The sequence below is a fragment of the Pristiophorus japonicus genome, chromosome 9, assembly GCF_044704955.1.
Source record: "Pristiophorus japonicus isolate sPriJap1 chromosome 9, sPriJap1.hap1, whole genome shotgun sequence".
Lineage (NCBI taxonomy): Eukaryota > Metazoa > Chordata > Chondrichthyes > Pristiophoridae > Pristiophorus > Pristiophorus japonicus.
In genome coordinates this window covers 222,048,699-222,066,096 of record NC_091985.1, presented here as the reverse complement: position 1 = coordinate 222,066,096, position 17,398 = coordinate 222,048,699, and the positions used below count along the sequence as shown (strand labels likewise).

At 45.1% G+C, this 17,398-nt stretch overlaps 1 protein-coding gene and 1 pseudogene across 1 annotated transcript; both read left to right on the top strand.

Annotated features, from left to right (window-relative positions):
• LOC139274158 (zinc finger protein 850-like) overlaps positions 1 to 17,398 on the top strand; it is a 79,618-nt pseudogene that overhangs the window by 43,614 nt on the left and 18,606 nt on the right.
• Positions 9,452 to 10,506, top strand: LOC139273786 (zinc finger protein 239-like). Its single transcript, XM_070890882.1, has one exon. The coding sequence runs from the start codon at positions 9,590 to 9,592 to the stop codon at positions 9,950 to 9,952; it is 363 nt and encodes a 120-aa protein (XP_070746983.1). The 5' UTR covers positions 9,452 to 9,589; the 3' UTR covers positions 9,953 to 10,506.

The window sequence follows — 17,398 nt, the reverse complement described above, 5'->3', positions numbered from 1 at the left end:
TGCAATGGACTACATTGGATTACACTGTAAGATTTATCTGCTTCGTCTCTTTCTCTGCTGCTAAGAAAAAGTTTAAAAATATTGAAACTGCGGCTGTCTATCTGCTGAACTGGTTCCAGTGGTTTTTCAGCGTTGTTGGCCTATAGCTAACACCTGCTGTTTCACTTGCTGTCCAGTGACTCGTTCTACCGGTTTCCAGCTTTGCTGCTTTCTGGCTTGTGGTTTTACTTTTTCTCCGTCACTTTAATCTATGGTGACCTGCAACTTGCGTCTATTTCGCCATCAGCTTCCTTTACCGCCACCGACTCTCATTCCTACGGCAACAACCTCCATCCACGAACTCTCTGTCTTTCAAATAGCCTCTGGACTTCACTCGCCTACTACACCTGTCTCCATGCCGGCCCCATCCTGCTTCCATCAGCTTTGTCCCTCCATGGGACCTCGGACTTTGACCCTGGTCTCCCCACTATTGTCTCCAACCTGCTGTCAGGAATTATGTATCCCATTAATTATCACATGTAACCAGGCCGATGTAACCTGAGCTTTCCCCCTTGTGTCCATTCACGTGCGCACTTTGGCTACTGCTCGGGCCCGGATCATTCAATACTTTTCCACTTTTCCCCCTTTTTCTTTTCTCTCTATCTCTGCCTGACTGCTCTCTCCTATCGTCGCACCTTCTTTCATCTCCTCTCTCTCGGATAATCTGCCCTCCCAAATTCCTACCCCAATCCTTCATTACTCTTCAACCTTCCTACTCACCTGCCGCTGTTGCAGGCTTCACTCCCTCCTAGACAAGCCTGCAGCTTCCCTCTGTGCCTCTCTTGTCATCCTCCGAAGGGCCCATCAAGGCACTCGTTGCTGCCTCCTCAGGAGCAGCAACCTGCACAGTCCCATCCTACCCTCTCGCCGACATTCTCACCAGCGGGCCTACTGGGGGCTAATCGTGCCAATCTCCTCCCCGTCCATCTCCCCCCTTCCCACGCTCCCCCCAGCACAGACCCTGTGGGTGCAGACTGTGGGGCAGCCATTGCTGATCCTCTCCGCATCTCCGTCCAGAACGTCCGTTCGCTTGCAAACATGGTGGAGGGCCATGTTAACCACAGTGGAGGGGAATCCATTGTTGAGGAAAAGGAAGGCACTAGTGTGAAAGGTAGCTTCATCAGAGCATATTGTAATGTGAGATGTTTATACCTATAATTGTGAAACTATAAGAAATAACACAATTAACAGTTGGCTGGGTAGTTTAAGGATAATGAGAAAATTACTGAAGAAAAGTAATTGCTGGGAACCAGGGAAAGTGTCCTTGTAAATCGCAGATTAGAGAAGTTCCAACTGTCTTTTCCCAGCTTCCTGCCAAAATTCAGCAGAGAAGACAAAGAGTCAGGTACCAGAGATGGATCACTGCAGGGTATAAAAGTGAGGGGAGACTGATGTAAGGGGGCAGTTGGACTGGAGACATCGGAGATCAAGCTTAGGGCACCCGAGGTTCCATCCAGTGGGATGGTCCCGTGTCATTTACTGTGGACACACGGGACTTGCATGTTTGCTCTGATTGATGAATCAATATAAGGTACGGTAGAAGACAGATAATCTGCTCATCTTATATTTCTTAATAAGATATTAAAACTTCTGACACTAGACTCTTGAAATTGCCAATAAATAAGGCAAGATATTTGCTAGAATCTCACCCCTCTTTCTTATTCTACTCTTCTCTTTTAAAATTTTTACCATTTAATGAATATTTCCTATATTTTTCTTCCTCCCAAATTGTATCCTCTATGTTAAATTTCATCTGACATCACCTGTCCCATTTAATAACCAGTGTATTCACACTGAACTCACTTACAGTCCTTTCACAGTTGGCCATGGTCCCTTTTTGGGATAATCTGGAGAACTTGATCTTGTGCCCCATATACCCAAGCTCAGATCATTTCTCTATATTGAAAAGAGCACTGGTCCCAACACTGGCCCTGGGAGACATCACTGTATACATCCCTCCAGTCTGAAGAACCTCCATTAAATCGGATCCAAAAATGGTTAAATAATACAGAATATAAAGGATTTCAAATCTTATGCAAGACAATTCGATAAAGGGGTGGTTCAAATGAACTTCAGTTCAGTGTAATGTGAAACGCTCTAGTTGAGTCAGTGACAACCACAGCCATGTACTCAAACGGAACAAGCTTTGGGTTAGATGTGGTCGAAGGTGAACTTGAGAAAAACTGAAATAATCTAGAGTAAGAAAAGACCCAAAATGGAACAGTCAGTAACATACAATCAATAAGTCTCCTCTGATCATGGATAAATCAAATATTTGACAGACTGTGTTTGAAACAAAGCTGATTTATTCAATATTTATGCAGAATATTAATCTGCGATTCTGGTATGGGGTAAGATCAGCAGAAAATGGAATGTTGGCCTTTATTGCAAAGGGGACAGTGTATAAAAGCAGAGAAGTCCTGCTGCAACTGAACAGGGTATTGGTGAGGCCACACCTGGAGTACTGCATACAGTTTTAGTCTCCGTATTTAAGGAAGGATATATTTGCATTGGTGGCTGTTCAGAAAAGGTTCACGATATTGATTCCAGAGATGAGCGGGTTGACTTATGAGGATAGGGTGAGTAGATTGGACCTATACACATTGGAGTTCAGAAGAATAAGAGGTGATCTTATTGAAACTTATAAGATACTGAGGTGGATCGATAAGGTGGATGCAGAGAGGATATTTCCACTCATAGAGGAAATTAAAACTAGGGGACATAGTCTTAGACTAAGGGGCCACCCATTTAAAACGGAAATGGGGAGAAATGTCTTCTCTCAGAGGATTGTAAATCTATGAAAATATCTGCCCCAGAGAGCTGTGGAGGCTGGGTCATTGAATATATTTAAGAACATAAGAACATAAGAATTAGGAACAGGAGTAGGCCATCTAGCCCCTCGAGCCTACTCCGCCATTCAATAAGATCATGGCTGATCTGGCCTCAGCTCCACTTACCCGCCCGCTCCCCATAACCCTTAATTCCCTTATTGGTTAAAAATCTTATCTATCTGTGATTTGAATACATTCAATGAGCTAGCCTCAACTGATTCCTTGGGCAGAGAATTCCACAGATTCACAACCCTCTGGGAGAAGAAAGTCCTTCTCAACTCAGTTTTAAATTGGCTCCCCCGTATTTTGAGGCTGTGCCCCCTAGTTCTAGTCTCCCCGACCAGTGGAAACAACCTCCCTGCCTCTATCTTGTCTATCCCTTTCATTATTTTAAATGTTTCTATTAGATCACCCATCATCCTTCTGAACTCCAACGAGTAAAAACCCAGTCTACTCAATCTATCATCATAAGGTAACCCCCTCATCTCCAGAATCAGCCAAGTGAATCGTCTCTGTACCCCCTCCAAAGCTAGTATATCCTTCCTTAAGTAAGGTGACCAAAACTGCACGCAGTACTCCAGGTGCGGCCTCACCAATACCCTGTACAGCTGCAGCAGGACCTCCCTGCTTTTGTCCTCCATCCCTCTCGCAATGAAGGCCAAAATTACATTTGCCTTCCTGATTACCTGCTGCACCTGCAAACTAACTTTTTGGGATTTATGCACAAGGACCCCCAGGTCCCTCTGCACCGCAGCATGTTGTAATTTCTCTCCATTCAAATAATATTCCGTTTTACTGTTTTTTTTCCCCAAGGTGGATGACCTCACATTTTCCGACATTGTATTCCATCTGCCAAACCTTAGCCCATTCGCTTAATCTATCTAAATCTCTTTGCAGCCTCTCTGTGTCCTCTACCCAACCCGCTTTCATACTAATCTTTGTGTCACCTGCAAATTTTGTTACACTACACTCTGTCCCCTCTTCCAGGTCATCTATGTATATTGTAAACAGTTGTGGTCCCAGCACGAATCCTTGTGGCATACCACTAACCACCGATTTCCAACCTGAAAAGGCGGAGATAGATATATTTTTGAGCGATAAAGGAGTAAAGGGTTATGGGGAGCGGGAAGGAAAGTGGAGCTGAGTCCATGGTCAGATCAGCCATAATATTATTGAATGGCAGTGCAGGCTCGATGGGGTAAAATGGCCTACTCCTGCTCCTATTTCTTATGTTCTTATAAAACAAACTCTAACTGTCAGAATGAACATGGTTCACTGCTCAATGTAATAACATTAAGCCCTGTTATATTCACCCACGTCATCTTTCAATGGTGGGTCATTTACCCAGCATTCGCCGCGGGGGAAAATGTGGCGCATCCAGACTACAGGAGTTCAGTGCGCATGCGCAGGCCCCACCTGGGACTGGAGTATGCGTCGTGCGTGTAATGGCGGAGCACAGGTCGGTGCAGTTGTCTGCATTGTGATCGACTCCAGACACAAGGTAAAATTCAACGGGGCGGAGGGGAGTAACGGAGCCGCGGGTGGGCGCGAAGGTTTCATAAACAACTGGTGCACGCCGCAAGCCCGGAATATTAACCAGAAGGTCCCGCGTTTGCAGCTCGGGGCTTTCTCCCGGTCAGAGGCCAAGTCTAACGGATGCCATCTTTGTGCAGGAAGGCAGGTTCAGTGCTCTCCCATCTTGACTCAGTGAGCAGCAAAGCGCATATGCGGCCACTTAAACGCAGAACAATAAATGGGCGGGGCTTCTGTGTCTGTTCCAACGGGGTCCGAGTACCCGGGAAAGTAAAGAAAATTCCCCAGGTATTTTCTCACTCGCCACACCTCGGATTTTTCACCATCTGGACTAAAGTCGCCGGTCAGTGCTGAGTTTATAGTTTTCATCCCACGCAATTTCAACAGAAAAACTCCGGAGCTGGGACCCTTGTACACTCCAGGGTTGGAATCCCCATGTACAGTCCCAGGGTTAGAATCCCCATGTACAGACCCAGGGTTGGAATCCCCGTTTACAGACCCAGGGTTAGAATCTTCATGTACAGTTCCAGGTTGGAATCCCCATGTACAGTCCCAGGATTAGAATCGCCATGTACAGTCCCAGGGTTAGAATTCCCATGTACAGTCCCAGGTTGAAATCCCCATGTACAGTCCCAGGATTGGAATCCCTCTGGACAGTCCCAGGGTTAGAGTCCCCATGTACAGACCAGTTTTGGAATCCCCATGTACAGTCCCAGGATTAGAATCCCCATGTACAGACCAGGGTTTGAATCCCCATGTACAGTCCCAGGGTTGTAATCCCCATGTACAGTCCCAGAGTTAGAATCCCATGTACAGTCCCAGGGTTAGAATCCCCATGTTATTCCCACACTAGACCCTGTTCCTGTTTATATTACACTACACCCTGTCTCTATTTATATTACACTACTTTTTCTGCTAACGTGGATAACCTCACATTTTCCTACATTATACTCTGGGGTGCCACAGGGATCAGTGCTGGGGCCTCAACTATTTACAATCTATATTAATGACTTGAATGTAGATACAGTGTGTAATGTAGCCAAATTTGCTGATGATACAAAGCTAGGTGGGAAAGCAAGTTGTGAGGAGGACACATAATCTATAAGGATATAGATAGGTTAAGTGAATGGGCAAAAATTTGGCAGATGAAGTATAATGTGGGAAAATGCGAGGTTATCCACTTTGGTAGGAAGAATAAAAAAGCAAATTATTATTTAAATGGAGGGAGACTACAAAATGCTGCCGCAAAGAGGGATCTGGGGATCCTTGTACATGAAACACAAAATGTTAGCATGGCCAGTGCAGCAAGTAATTAGAAAGCAAATGGAATGTTGGCTTTTACTGCAAGGGGATGGAGTTTAAAAGTATTGAAGTCCTGCTACAACTGTACAGGGCTTTGGTGAGACCACACCTAGAGTTTTGTTCTCCTTATTCACAGAGAGATATACTTGCAGTAGAGGCTGTTCAGAGAAGGTTCACTGGGTTGATTCCTGAGATGAAGGGGTTGAATTATGAAGAAAGGTTGGACCTATACTCATTGGAGTTTAGAAGACTGAGAGGTGATCTTATTGAAACATAAGATTCTGAAACATATAAGGCTTGACAGGGTAAATGCAGAGAGGATGTTTCCGCTTGTGGGGGAATCTAGATCTAGGGGGCACAGTTTCAGAATAAGGGGTCACCCATTTAAAACGGAGATGAGGAAGAATTTCTTCTCTGATGGTTGTAAATCTGTGGAATTCTCTACCCCAAGAAGCTGTGGAAGCTAGGTCATTGAATATATTTAAGGTGGAGTTAGACAAATTTTTTAAATATAGTGGAGCGACGGGTTATGTGGAGCAGGCAGGGAAGTGGAGCTGAGCCGAGGATCAGATCAGCCATGAACTTATTGAATGGCGGAGGAGGTTTGAGGCACCATATGGCCTACTCCTGCTCCTATTCCTTATGTACTGTCCCTCTGACACTGTCCCAGCTAACACTCCCAGGGTACCTGCAGCATGGATTTGATGCAGCGTGGATCTATCATCACCACTCTCAGGGCAGGTACAGCACGGGTTAGGTGCAGAGGAAAGCTCCCTCGCCACTCCACAGAAGAGACAGCACGGGTTCGGTATAGAATAAAGCTCCCTCCTTCAAACACGACTGGGGCAAGTACAGCATAGGTTACATACAGCAAAAAGCTCCTTCTACACTGTCCCATCAAACACTCCCAGGGCAGGCACAGCACTGATTAGATTCAGAAGAAAGCTCCCTTGACTCAAGCCCATAAAACAATCCAACGGTAGGTGCAGCACGGCTTACATACAGAATTAATCTCCCTCTACTCCCTCCTGGGGCAGAGGCAGCATGGGTTAGATACAGAGAAAAGCTCCCTCTGCACTGTCCCATCAAACACTCCCAGGGCAGGTACAGAATGGGTTAGATACAGAGAAAAGATCCCTCTACACTATCCCAAACACTCCCAGGGTAGGTACAGCATGGCATTGATATAGAATATATCTCCCTCTACACTGTCTCATGAAACAATCCCAGGGCAGGTACAGCACGGTTTTGCTACAGAGTAAAGCTCCCTCTATAACATTCATTCCAAAGCTTCCAGGGGCAGGTACAGTACAGGTTACATACAGCAAAAATGTCCCTCCACACTTTCCGGTCGAATACTACCAGGTCAGGTACAGCAGGAATTAGATTCGGAGTAAAGCTCCCTCTGCATTATTCCATTAAACAATCCAAGGGTCAGTGCAGCAAGGCTTAGATACAGAATAAATCTCCCTCAACACTGACCCATTAAACACTCCCACGACAGGGACAGCACTTGGTAGATATAGACTAATGTCCCCACTACACTCCCACAAGGCATGTTTTGCATAGGTCATATACAGAATAAAGATTGCTCTACACTTTTCCAAACAGTCCCAGGACAAGAACAGTTCTGGTTAGATACAGAATAAAGCTCACTCTACACTGCCCCATCAAATACTCCCAGGGCAGGTACAGCATGGCATAGATACAGAATAAAGCTCCCTCTACACTGTCTCATGAAACAATCCCAGGTCACGTACAGCACGGGTTAGGTACAGTGTAAAGCTTCCTCTATACTATTCCATCAAAAGCTTCCAGGGGCAGATTTCTCGACTCTATTTCATTAAACAATCCAAGGGTAGGTACAGCAAGGCTTAGATACAGAATTACTCTCCTTCTACGCTGACCCATTAAACACTTCCATGGCAGGGACAGCACATTATCACATTGCTGTTTGTGGGGGAGGGAGGGAGGGAGCAGGGAGCAGTGCGAGCCATTCCAGGAGGGCCACTGGGTAACGTCACCAGAACCCAGGTCACCGATTGGAGCGTGGGCAGGATCATCGGCGGGGCCCAGGTACAACAGGAGGGGCGGCAAACAGCAGAGGAGTGGCGGTAGATCATAGAGTGAGGTGATCGGGTCCCAGGAGGGGCGAGAGTTCGGGACCCAGAAGAGGTGAGTGCCCAGGGGCAGCACGGGCCAGCCCACACTGCGATCTATTGTCAATAAGAGTCTGTGTGTGAACTAGGTCTGTGCAGCAGAGCTGGTCTCCAGCAGTCTTGGTTAGCCCTGGCCACTGGACCAAGACCTTGCTCTGTCAAGCCCGTGTGGTGGCTGGTGTGCAACGGCCACCCCACGTTAAAACAATCCACGCACAGGCATCTTTCACCCTTCAATATGTAGTTCGCAACCTGGAATATCAGGTCCCTCATTGAAGCACCTGTGAACTCTTTACCTCTTTGGTGTGGAAGCAGGTCATCCCCAATACAAGGGACTGCTGAATACTATACTAATACGATGTTACCACTCCCACTCTGACTTCTACGCCCTCAGCCTCCTACACTGTTCCAATGAAGCACAATGCAAGCTCGAGGAACAGCAACTCACCTTTCGTTTAGGCACTTTACAGCCTTCTGGACTCAACATTGAGTTAAACAATTTCAGGCCATAATCTCTGCCCACATTTTGTTCCATTTCCTCGTCCTTTTCTTTTTACAAAATCTCCCCTCCCCCCCCCCCCACTCTTTATATTGCTTCTCTCTGTTGTCCATGGCAGCAGGTAATTATTCTCTCTAGACTCATTTTTTGTTTCCAAACTTCTGCTATTACCCTCTCAATTTGGCCATCATCCCCTTTGTCAATCAAATCACTTCTGCCTCCCACCCTGTCACAGACCTTCCCTTTTGTTCTTTCCAACCCCTCCCCCTCCTCCTTTCAGGGCCCCAGCACATCCTTAAGAATCTGTTACATTTCGAACTATTGCCTGTTCTGACGAAGGGTCATCGACCTGAAATGTTAATTCTGTTTCTCTCTCCACAGATACTGCCTCATGCGCTGAGATTTCCAGCATTTTCTATTTTTGCTTTTGTATTTGTGTAGAACTGCATGCAGCCAGAGTTGGTGGTGAAAACTGGGAGCGGAGGACAAACTGTCTTGAGGCTTGTGATGTGTTTGGATTTCAGCACAGGGAGGAGAACGTGTGTATGGGACGGGAATTTAGAGTTTTGGAGGAGCAAGAGAGGAAAGGATCTTCCATAGTAACTGTTCTGAATTTCTGTCCTGTAATTACAGTGATGAGTTCTGTAATCTCTTTTTACAGGGTATTAGAAGGGGATGATTTGCAGACGGGAAACTCAAACCAAACTTCACATCAATTCGATTCCTCAGGACCTGAATATCATCGGCCTTTGAATGTAGAAGGAGAAATATTTGTCTCTTCTGTCTCTGGGAACAGGTTACAAACATCAGTGAGACTGGAAAGGCACCAAGACACACAGGCCTGAGTGAGAGTGTTCCAGTGCACTTTCTGTGGAAAGAGCTTTAACCAGTTATACAGCCAGAAAAAACATCGCACCATTAACAGCGGGGAGAAACTGTAAACATGACGAGGCTTCAACTGATCATCCAACCTGGGGACACACAAGGACACACGTACCATGGAGAAACCGTGGAAATTTGGAGACTGTGGAAAGGAATTCAATTCCCCATCTGAGCTGGTAATTCAATGGCACAGTCACACCAGAGAGAGTCTGTTCAGTTGCTCTGAGTGTGGGAAGGGATTCACTCGGTTATCTACCCTGCTGAGACATCAGTGAGATCACACTGGGGAGAGGCCGTTCACCTGCTCCGTGTGTGGGAAAGCATTCACTCAGTCATCCAGTCTGATGACACACCAGCGAGTTCACACCGGGGAGAGGCCGTTCATCTGCTCTCAGTGTGGGAAGGGATTCACTTTGTCATCCAGCCTGGTGATACACCAGGGAGTTCACACTGGGGAGAGGCCGTTCACCTGCTCTCAGTGTGGGAAGGAATTCATTTTGTCATCCTCCCTGCTAATACACATGCGAGTTCACAGTGGGGAGAGGCTGTTCACCTGCTCCGAGTGTGGGAAGGGATTCACTAGTTCATCCAATCTTCTAATGCACCAGGGAGTTCACACTGGGGAAAGGCCATTCACCTGCTCCGAGTGTGGGAAGAGATTCACTTGTTCATCCAACCTGCTGAGACACCAGCGAGGTCACAAGTGACTGTAGGGGTTGGACTCTGCTGTTTTTGCTGAAGTTAATAACCTCTACAATTGGTCTGGAGTTTAATATTTTGATATTTCAAAATAACAGAGTGTGTCAATATTTGATATCTCCAAGATAAGAGGAGACTATTGGTGTCCTGTTACTGACTGTTCCACTTTTGGGCCTTTTCTCCTTTCTAACTCGAGATTAGTTCAACTCTCATACCTTCGGTTACTCTTATGGACAAGTCCCAGCTCCCAATACATTCCAGACTGCCTCTCCTAGTCTTGCTAGCCAGGGAAGGTATAGGTAGCATACCTGGGATCATTAAACACAAAACCCAGTATGTTAATCACTTTAAGAACATAAGAATATAAGAAATTGGAGCAGGAATAGGCCATTTGACCCCTCGACCCTGCTCCGTCATTCAATAAGATCATGGCTGATCTGATCATGTACTCAGCTCCACTTCCCTGCCTGCTCCCCATAACCCTTCACTCCATTATTATTCAAAAATCTTTCTCTCACCGCCTTAAATATATTCAATGACCCAGCCTCCACAGCTCTCTGGTGCAGAGAATTGCATAGATTTATGACTCACTGAGAGAAGAAATTCTTCCTCATCTCAGTTCTAAATAGGCAACCTCTTATTCTGAACCTATGCCCCGAGTTCTGGATTCCCCCACGAGTGGAAATATCCTCTCTGCATCCACCTTGTCGAGCTCCTGCAGTATCTGATATGTTTCAATAAGATCACCTCTCATTCTTCTGAGTCCAATGAGTATAGGCCCAACCTACTCAACCTATCTTCATAAGTCAACCCCCTCATCTCCGAAATCAACCTAATGAACCTTCTCTGAACAGCCTCCAATGCAAGTATATCCTTCCTTAAATACGGAGACCAAAACTGTACGCAGTACTCCAGGTGTGGCCTCACCAATACCCTGTACAGTTGTAGCAGGACTTCCCTGCTTTTATTTAGAAATTTAGAACTCAGCAGAGGAGGACAAACGGTTTGATTAGGGCAGGGAAAATGGAGTACGAGAAGAAGCTTGCAGGGAACATTAAGGCGATTTGCAAAAGTTTCTATAGGTATGTAAAGAGAAAAAGGTTAGTAAAGACAAACGTAGGTCCCCTGCAGTCAGAATCAGGGGAAGTCATAACGGGGAACAAAGAAATGGCAGACCAATTGAACAAGTACTTTGGTTCAGTATTCACTAAGGAGGACACAAACAACCTTCCGGATATAAAAGTGGTCAGAGGGTCTAGTAAGGAGGAGGAACTAAGGGAAATCTTTATTAGTCGGGAAATTGTGTTGGGGAAATTGATGGGATTGAAGGCCGATAAATCCCCAGGGCCTGATGGACTGCATCCCAGAGTACTTAAGGAGGTGACCTTGGAAATAGCGGATGCATTGACAGTCATTTTCCAACATTCCATTGATTCTGGATCAGTTCCTATCGAGTGGAGGGTAGCCAATGTAACCCCACTTTTTAAAAAAGGAGGGAGAGAGAAAGCAGGGAATTATAGACCGGTCAGCCTGACCTCAGTAGTGGGTAAAATGATGGAATCAATTATTAAGGATGTCATAGCAGCGCATTTGGAAAATGGTGACATGATAGGTCCAAGTCAGCATGGATTTGTGAAAGGGAGATCATGCTTGACAAATCTTCTGGAATTTTTTGAGGATGTTTCCAATAAAGTGGACAAAGGAGTACCAGTTGATGTGGTATATTTGGACTTTCAGAAGGCTTTCGACAAGGTCCCACACAGGAGATTAATGTGCAAAGTTAAAGCACATGGTATTGGGGGTAGTGTGCTGACGTGGATTGAGAACTGGTTGTCAGACAGGAAGCAAAGAGTAGGAGTAAATGGGTACTTTTCGGAATGGCAGGCAGTGACTAGTGGGGTACCGCAGGGTTCTGTGCTGGGGCCCCAGTTGTTTACATTGTACATTAATGATTTAGACGAGGGGATTAAATGTAGTATCTCCAAATTTGCAGATGACACTAAGTTGGGTGGCAGTGTGAGCTGCGAGGAGGATGCTATGAGGCTGCAGAGTGACTTGGATAGGTTAGGTCAGTGGGCAAATGCGTGGCAGATGAAGTATAATGTGGATAAATGTGAGGTTATCCACTTTGGTGGTAAAAACAGAGAGACAGACTATTATCTGAATGGTGACAGATTAGGAAAAGGGAAGGTGCAACGAGACCTGGGTGTCATGGTACATCAGTCATTGAAGGTTGGCATGCAGGTACAGCAGGCGGTTAAGAAAGCAAATGGCATGTTGGCCTTCATAGCGAGGGGATTTGAATACAGGGGCAGGGAGGTGTTGCTACAGTTGTACAGGGCCTTGGTGAGGCCACACCTGGAGTATTGTGTACAGTTTTGGTCTCCTAACTTGAGGAAGGACATTCTTGCTATTGAGGGAGTGCAGCGAAGATTCACCAGACTGATTCCCGGGATGGTGGGACTGACCTATCAAGAAAGACTGGATCAACTGGGCTTGTATTCACTGGAGTTCAGAAGAGTGAGAGGGGACCTCATAGAAACGTTTAAAATTCTGACGGGTTTGGACAGGTTGGATGCAGGAAGAATGTTCCCAATGTTGGGGAAGTCCAGAACCAGAGGTCACAGTCTAAGGATAAGGGGTAAGCCATTTAGGACCGAGATAAGGAGAAACTTCTTCACCCAGAGAGTGGTGAACCTGTGGAATTCTCTACCACAGAAAGTAGTTGAGGCCAATTCACTAAATATATTCAAAAGGGAGTTAGATGAAGTCCTTACTACTCGGGGGATCAAGGGGTATGGCGTGAAAGTAGGAAGGGGGTACTGAAGTTGCATGTTCAGCCATGAACTCATTGAATGGCGGTGCAGGCTAGAAGGGCTGAATGGCCTGCTCCTGCACCTATTTTCTATGTTTCTATGTTTCTATACTCTATCCTCCTTGCAATAAAGGCCAACATTCCATTTGCCTTCCTGATTATTTGCTCTACCTGCGTACTAACTTTTTGTGTTTCATGCACAAGGACCCACAGGTGTCTCTGTACTGCAGCACTTTGTAATTTTGCTCCATTTCAATTATAATTTGCTTTTCTATTATTTCTGCCAAAGTGGATAACCTCACATTTTCCCACATTATACTCCATCTGCCAAATTTTAGCCTGTCTAAATCCCTTTGCAGATTTTCTGTGCCCTCCTCACAATTTGCTTTTCTATCCATCTTTATATCATCAGTAAACTTGGCTACATTACATTCGTTCCCTTCATTCAAGTAATTAATATAGATTGTAAATAGTTGAGGACCCAGCACCAAAACGGAACACAATATTCCAGGTGAGGCCTCACCAAGGCCCTGTACAATTGCAGTAAGACCTCCCTGCTCCGTTACTCAAATCCCCTAGTTATGAAGGCCAACATACCATTTGCCTTCTTCACCGCCTGCTGTACCTGCATGCCAACTTTCAATGACTGATGAACCATGACACGCAGGTCTCGTTGCACCTCCTTTTTCCTAATCTGTTACCATTCAGATAATATTCTGCCTTCCTGTTTTTGCCACCAAAGTGGATAACCTCACACTTATTCACATTACACCGCATCTGCCACTCACCTAACCTGTCCAAGTCATCCTGCAGCCTCTTAGCATCCTCCTTACAGCCCACACTGCCACCCAGCTTAGTGTCATCTGCAAACTTGGAGATATTACACTCAATCCCTTCATCTAAATAATTGATACATATTGTAAATAGCTGGGGCCCCAGCACTGAACCTTGCGGCACCCCACTAGTCACTGCCTGTCATTCTGAAAAGGACCCATTTATCCTGACTCTCTGCTTCATGTCTGTCAACCAATTCTCTATTCACGTCAATACATTATCCCCAATACCATGTGCTTTAATTTTGCACACCAATCTCTTGTGTGGGCACTTGTCAAAAGCCTTTTGAAAGTCCAAATATACCATATCCACTGGTTCTCCCTTGTCCACTCTACTAGTTACATCCTCAAAAAATTCTAGAAGATTTGTCAGGCATGATTTCCCTTTCCTAAATCTATGCTGACTTGGACCGATCCTGTCACTGCTTTCCAAATGCGCTGTTATTTCATCTTTAATAATTGATTCCAACATTTTCCCCACTAGTGATGTCAGGCTAACCAGTCTATAATTACCTGTTTTCTCTCCCTCCTTTTATAAAAAGTGGTGTTACATTAGCTACCCTCCAGTCCATAGGAATTGATCCAGAGTCGGAAAATGATCACCAATGCATCCACTATTTGTAGGGCCACTTCTTTAAGTGCTCTGGGATGCAGACTATCAGACCCTGGAGATTTATCAGCCTTCAATCCCATCAATTTCCCTAACACAATTTCCTGACTAATAAGGAGTTCCTTCAGTTCCTCCTTTTCGCTAGACCCTCGGTCCCCTAGTATTTCCGGAAGGTTATTCCTTCGTGAAGACAGATCCGAAGTATTCGTTCAACTAGTCTGTCATTTCTTTGTTCCCCATTATAACTTCACCTCATTCTGATTGCAAGGGACCTACGTTTGTCTTCACTAATCTTTTTCTCTTCACATATCAATAGAAGCTTTTGCAGTCAGTTTTTATGTTCCCAGCAAGCTTCCTCTCATACTTTATTTTTCCCCTCCTAATTAAACCCTTAGTCCTCCTCTGCTGAATTCTACAATTCTCCCAGTCCTCAGGTTTGCTGCTTATTCTGGCCAAGTTATATGCCTCTTCCTTGGATTTAACACTATCCCTAATTTCCCTTGTTAGCCACGGTTGAGCCACCTTCCCAGTTTTATTTTTACTCCAGACAGGGATGTACAATTGTAGAAGTTTATCCATGTGATATTTAAATGTCTGCCATTGTCTATCCACCATCAACCCTTTAAGTATCATTCGGCAGTCTATTCTAGTCAATTCACGACTCATACCATCGAAGTTAGCTTTTCTTAAGTTCAGAATCTCGTATCTGAATTAAATGTGTCACTTTCCATCTTAATAAAGAATTCTACCATATTATGGTCACTCTTCCCCAAGGGGCCTCGCACAACAAGATTGCTAATTAGTCCTTTCTCATTACACATCACCCAGTCTAGGATGGCTAGCCCTCTGGTTTGTTTCTCGACATATTGGTCTAGAAAACCATCCCTAAATCCTCCTCCAATGTATTGCTACCTGTTTGGTTAGCCCAATCTATATGTAGATTAAAGTCGCCCATGATAACTGCTGTACCTTTATTGCATGCATCCCTAATTTCTTGTTTGATGCTGTCCCCAACCTCACTACTACTGTTTGGTGGTCTGTACACAACTCCCACTAGCGTTTTCTGCCCTTTGGTATTCCGCAGCTCTACCCATACAGATTCCACATCATCCAAGCTAATGTTCATCCTTACTATTGCATTAATTTCCTCTTTAACCAGCAATGCTACCCCACCTCCTTATCCTTTCTGTCTATCCTTCCTGAATGTTGAATACCCCTGGCTGTTGAGTTCCCAGCCTTGGTCATCCTGTAGCCATGTCTCTGTAATCCCAATTATATCATATTCGTTAATAGCTGCCTGCGCAGTTAATTCTTCCACCTTATTACGAATGCTCCTCGCATTGAGGCACAGAACCTTCAGGCTTGTCTTGTTAACACACTTTGTCCCTTTAGAATTTTGCTGTAATGTGGCCCTTTCTGAATTTTGCCTTGGGTTTCTCTGCCCTCCACTTTTACTTTTCTTCTTTCTATCTTTTGCTTCTGCCCCCATTTTACTTTCTTCTGTCTCCCTGTATAAGTTCCAATCCCCCTGGAATATTAGGTTAACGCTTCCCCAACAGAACTAGCAAATACTCGCCCTAGGACATTGGCTTCGGTCCTGCCCAGGTGCAGACCGTCCGGTTTGTACTGGTCCCACCTCCCCCAGAACCGGTTCGAATGTCCCAGGAATTTGAATCCCTCCTTCCTGCACCACTCCTCAAGCCACGCATTCATCTTAGCTATCCTGCAGTTTCTCCTCTGACTAGCACGTGGCACTGGTAGCAATCCTGAGACTACTACCTTTGATGTCCTACTTTTTAATTTAACTCCTAGCTCCCTTCAATAAGATCACCTCTCATTCTTCTAAACTCCAATGAGTGTGGGCCCAAGCTGCTCAAGCTTTCTTCACAAGACAACTCCTTCATCTCAGGAATCAACCTAGTGAACCTTCTCTGAACTGCCTCCAATGCAAGTATATCCCTCCTTAAATAAGGAGAACAAATCTGTATGCAGTACTCCAGGTGTGGTCTCACCAATACCCTGTGCAGTTGTAGCAAGACTTCTCTACTTTTGTACTCCACCCCCTTGCAATAAAGGCCAACATTCCATTTCCCTTCCTAATTGCTGTACCTACATGCTAACTTTTTGTGTTTCAAGCATAAGGATCCCCAGATCCCTCTATACCGCAGCATTTTGTCGTCTCCATTTAAATAATAATTTGCTTTTGTATTCTTCCTACCAAAGTGGATAACCTCACATTTTCCCACATTATACTTCATCTGCCAAATTTTTGCCAACTCACTTAACCTATCTATATCCCTTTCCAGATTCTTTGTGTCCTCCTCACAACTTGCTTTCCCACCTATCTTTGTATCATCAGCATATTTGGCTGCAGTGTCACCAGATGGTAACAAATACCTTTCAGGCAAGTGTGCCCGTGCACAACAAATATGAAATAAACAGTAATAACTATGTAGACACAAATCATAATGTGATTGGGGAGATGAATTATCACCTCTTTAACCTGTGTTGCTCACGGGTCGTGGAATGTATCACACCTTTCACATGGACACCACATGCTACAACACAAGACTACATGCCTGTTAAACAACAGAAGCAGCATTCTATAGACAGAGGTAATTGATCACACAACCAACGGATCAGATCAAAGCTCTGCAGTCCTACATATCTACTCGTGAATGGTGGTGGACTATTAAACTAGTAACAGGAGGAAGAGGCTCCATGAACATCCCCATCCTCAATGATGGCAGAGTCCAGCATTCACAAATATCTTCAGCCAAAAATGTTGAGTGCACGATCCTACTCTCTATCCTCTAAAGTCAACAACCACAACGCCTTACATTTATAGACCTCCTTTAACATAGTAAAACATTACCAGGTGCTTCACAAGAGTCTTATTAAACAAGATTTGATAGTGAGGCATATAAAACGATGTTAGGTCAGGTGACCTAAAGCATGATCAAAGAGGTAGATTTAAAGGAACGTCTTAAAGGAGGAGAGAGAGGTGGAGAGTTGGAGAGATTTAAGGAGGGATTTCCAGAGTTTCGGATCTAGACAGTTAAATGCATGGCCACCACTGGTGGAGCGGATCAAATCAGGGATACAGAATTGGCAAGAATTGGAGGAACGCAGAGTTCTTAGATGTTTGTAGAGCTGGAGGGCGTTACAAAGAAAGGGAGGGGCAAGGCCATGGATG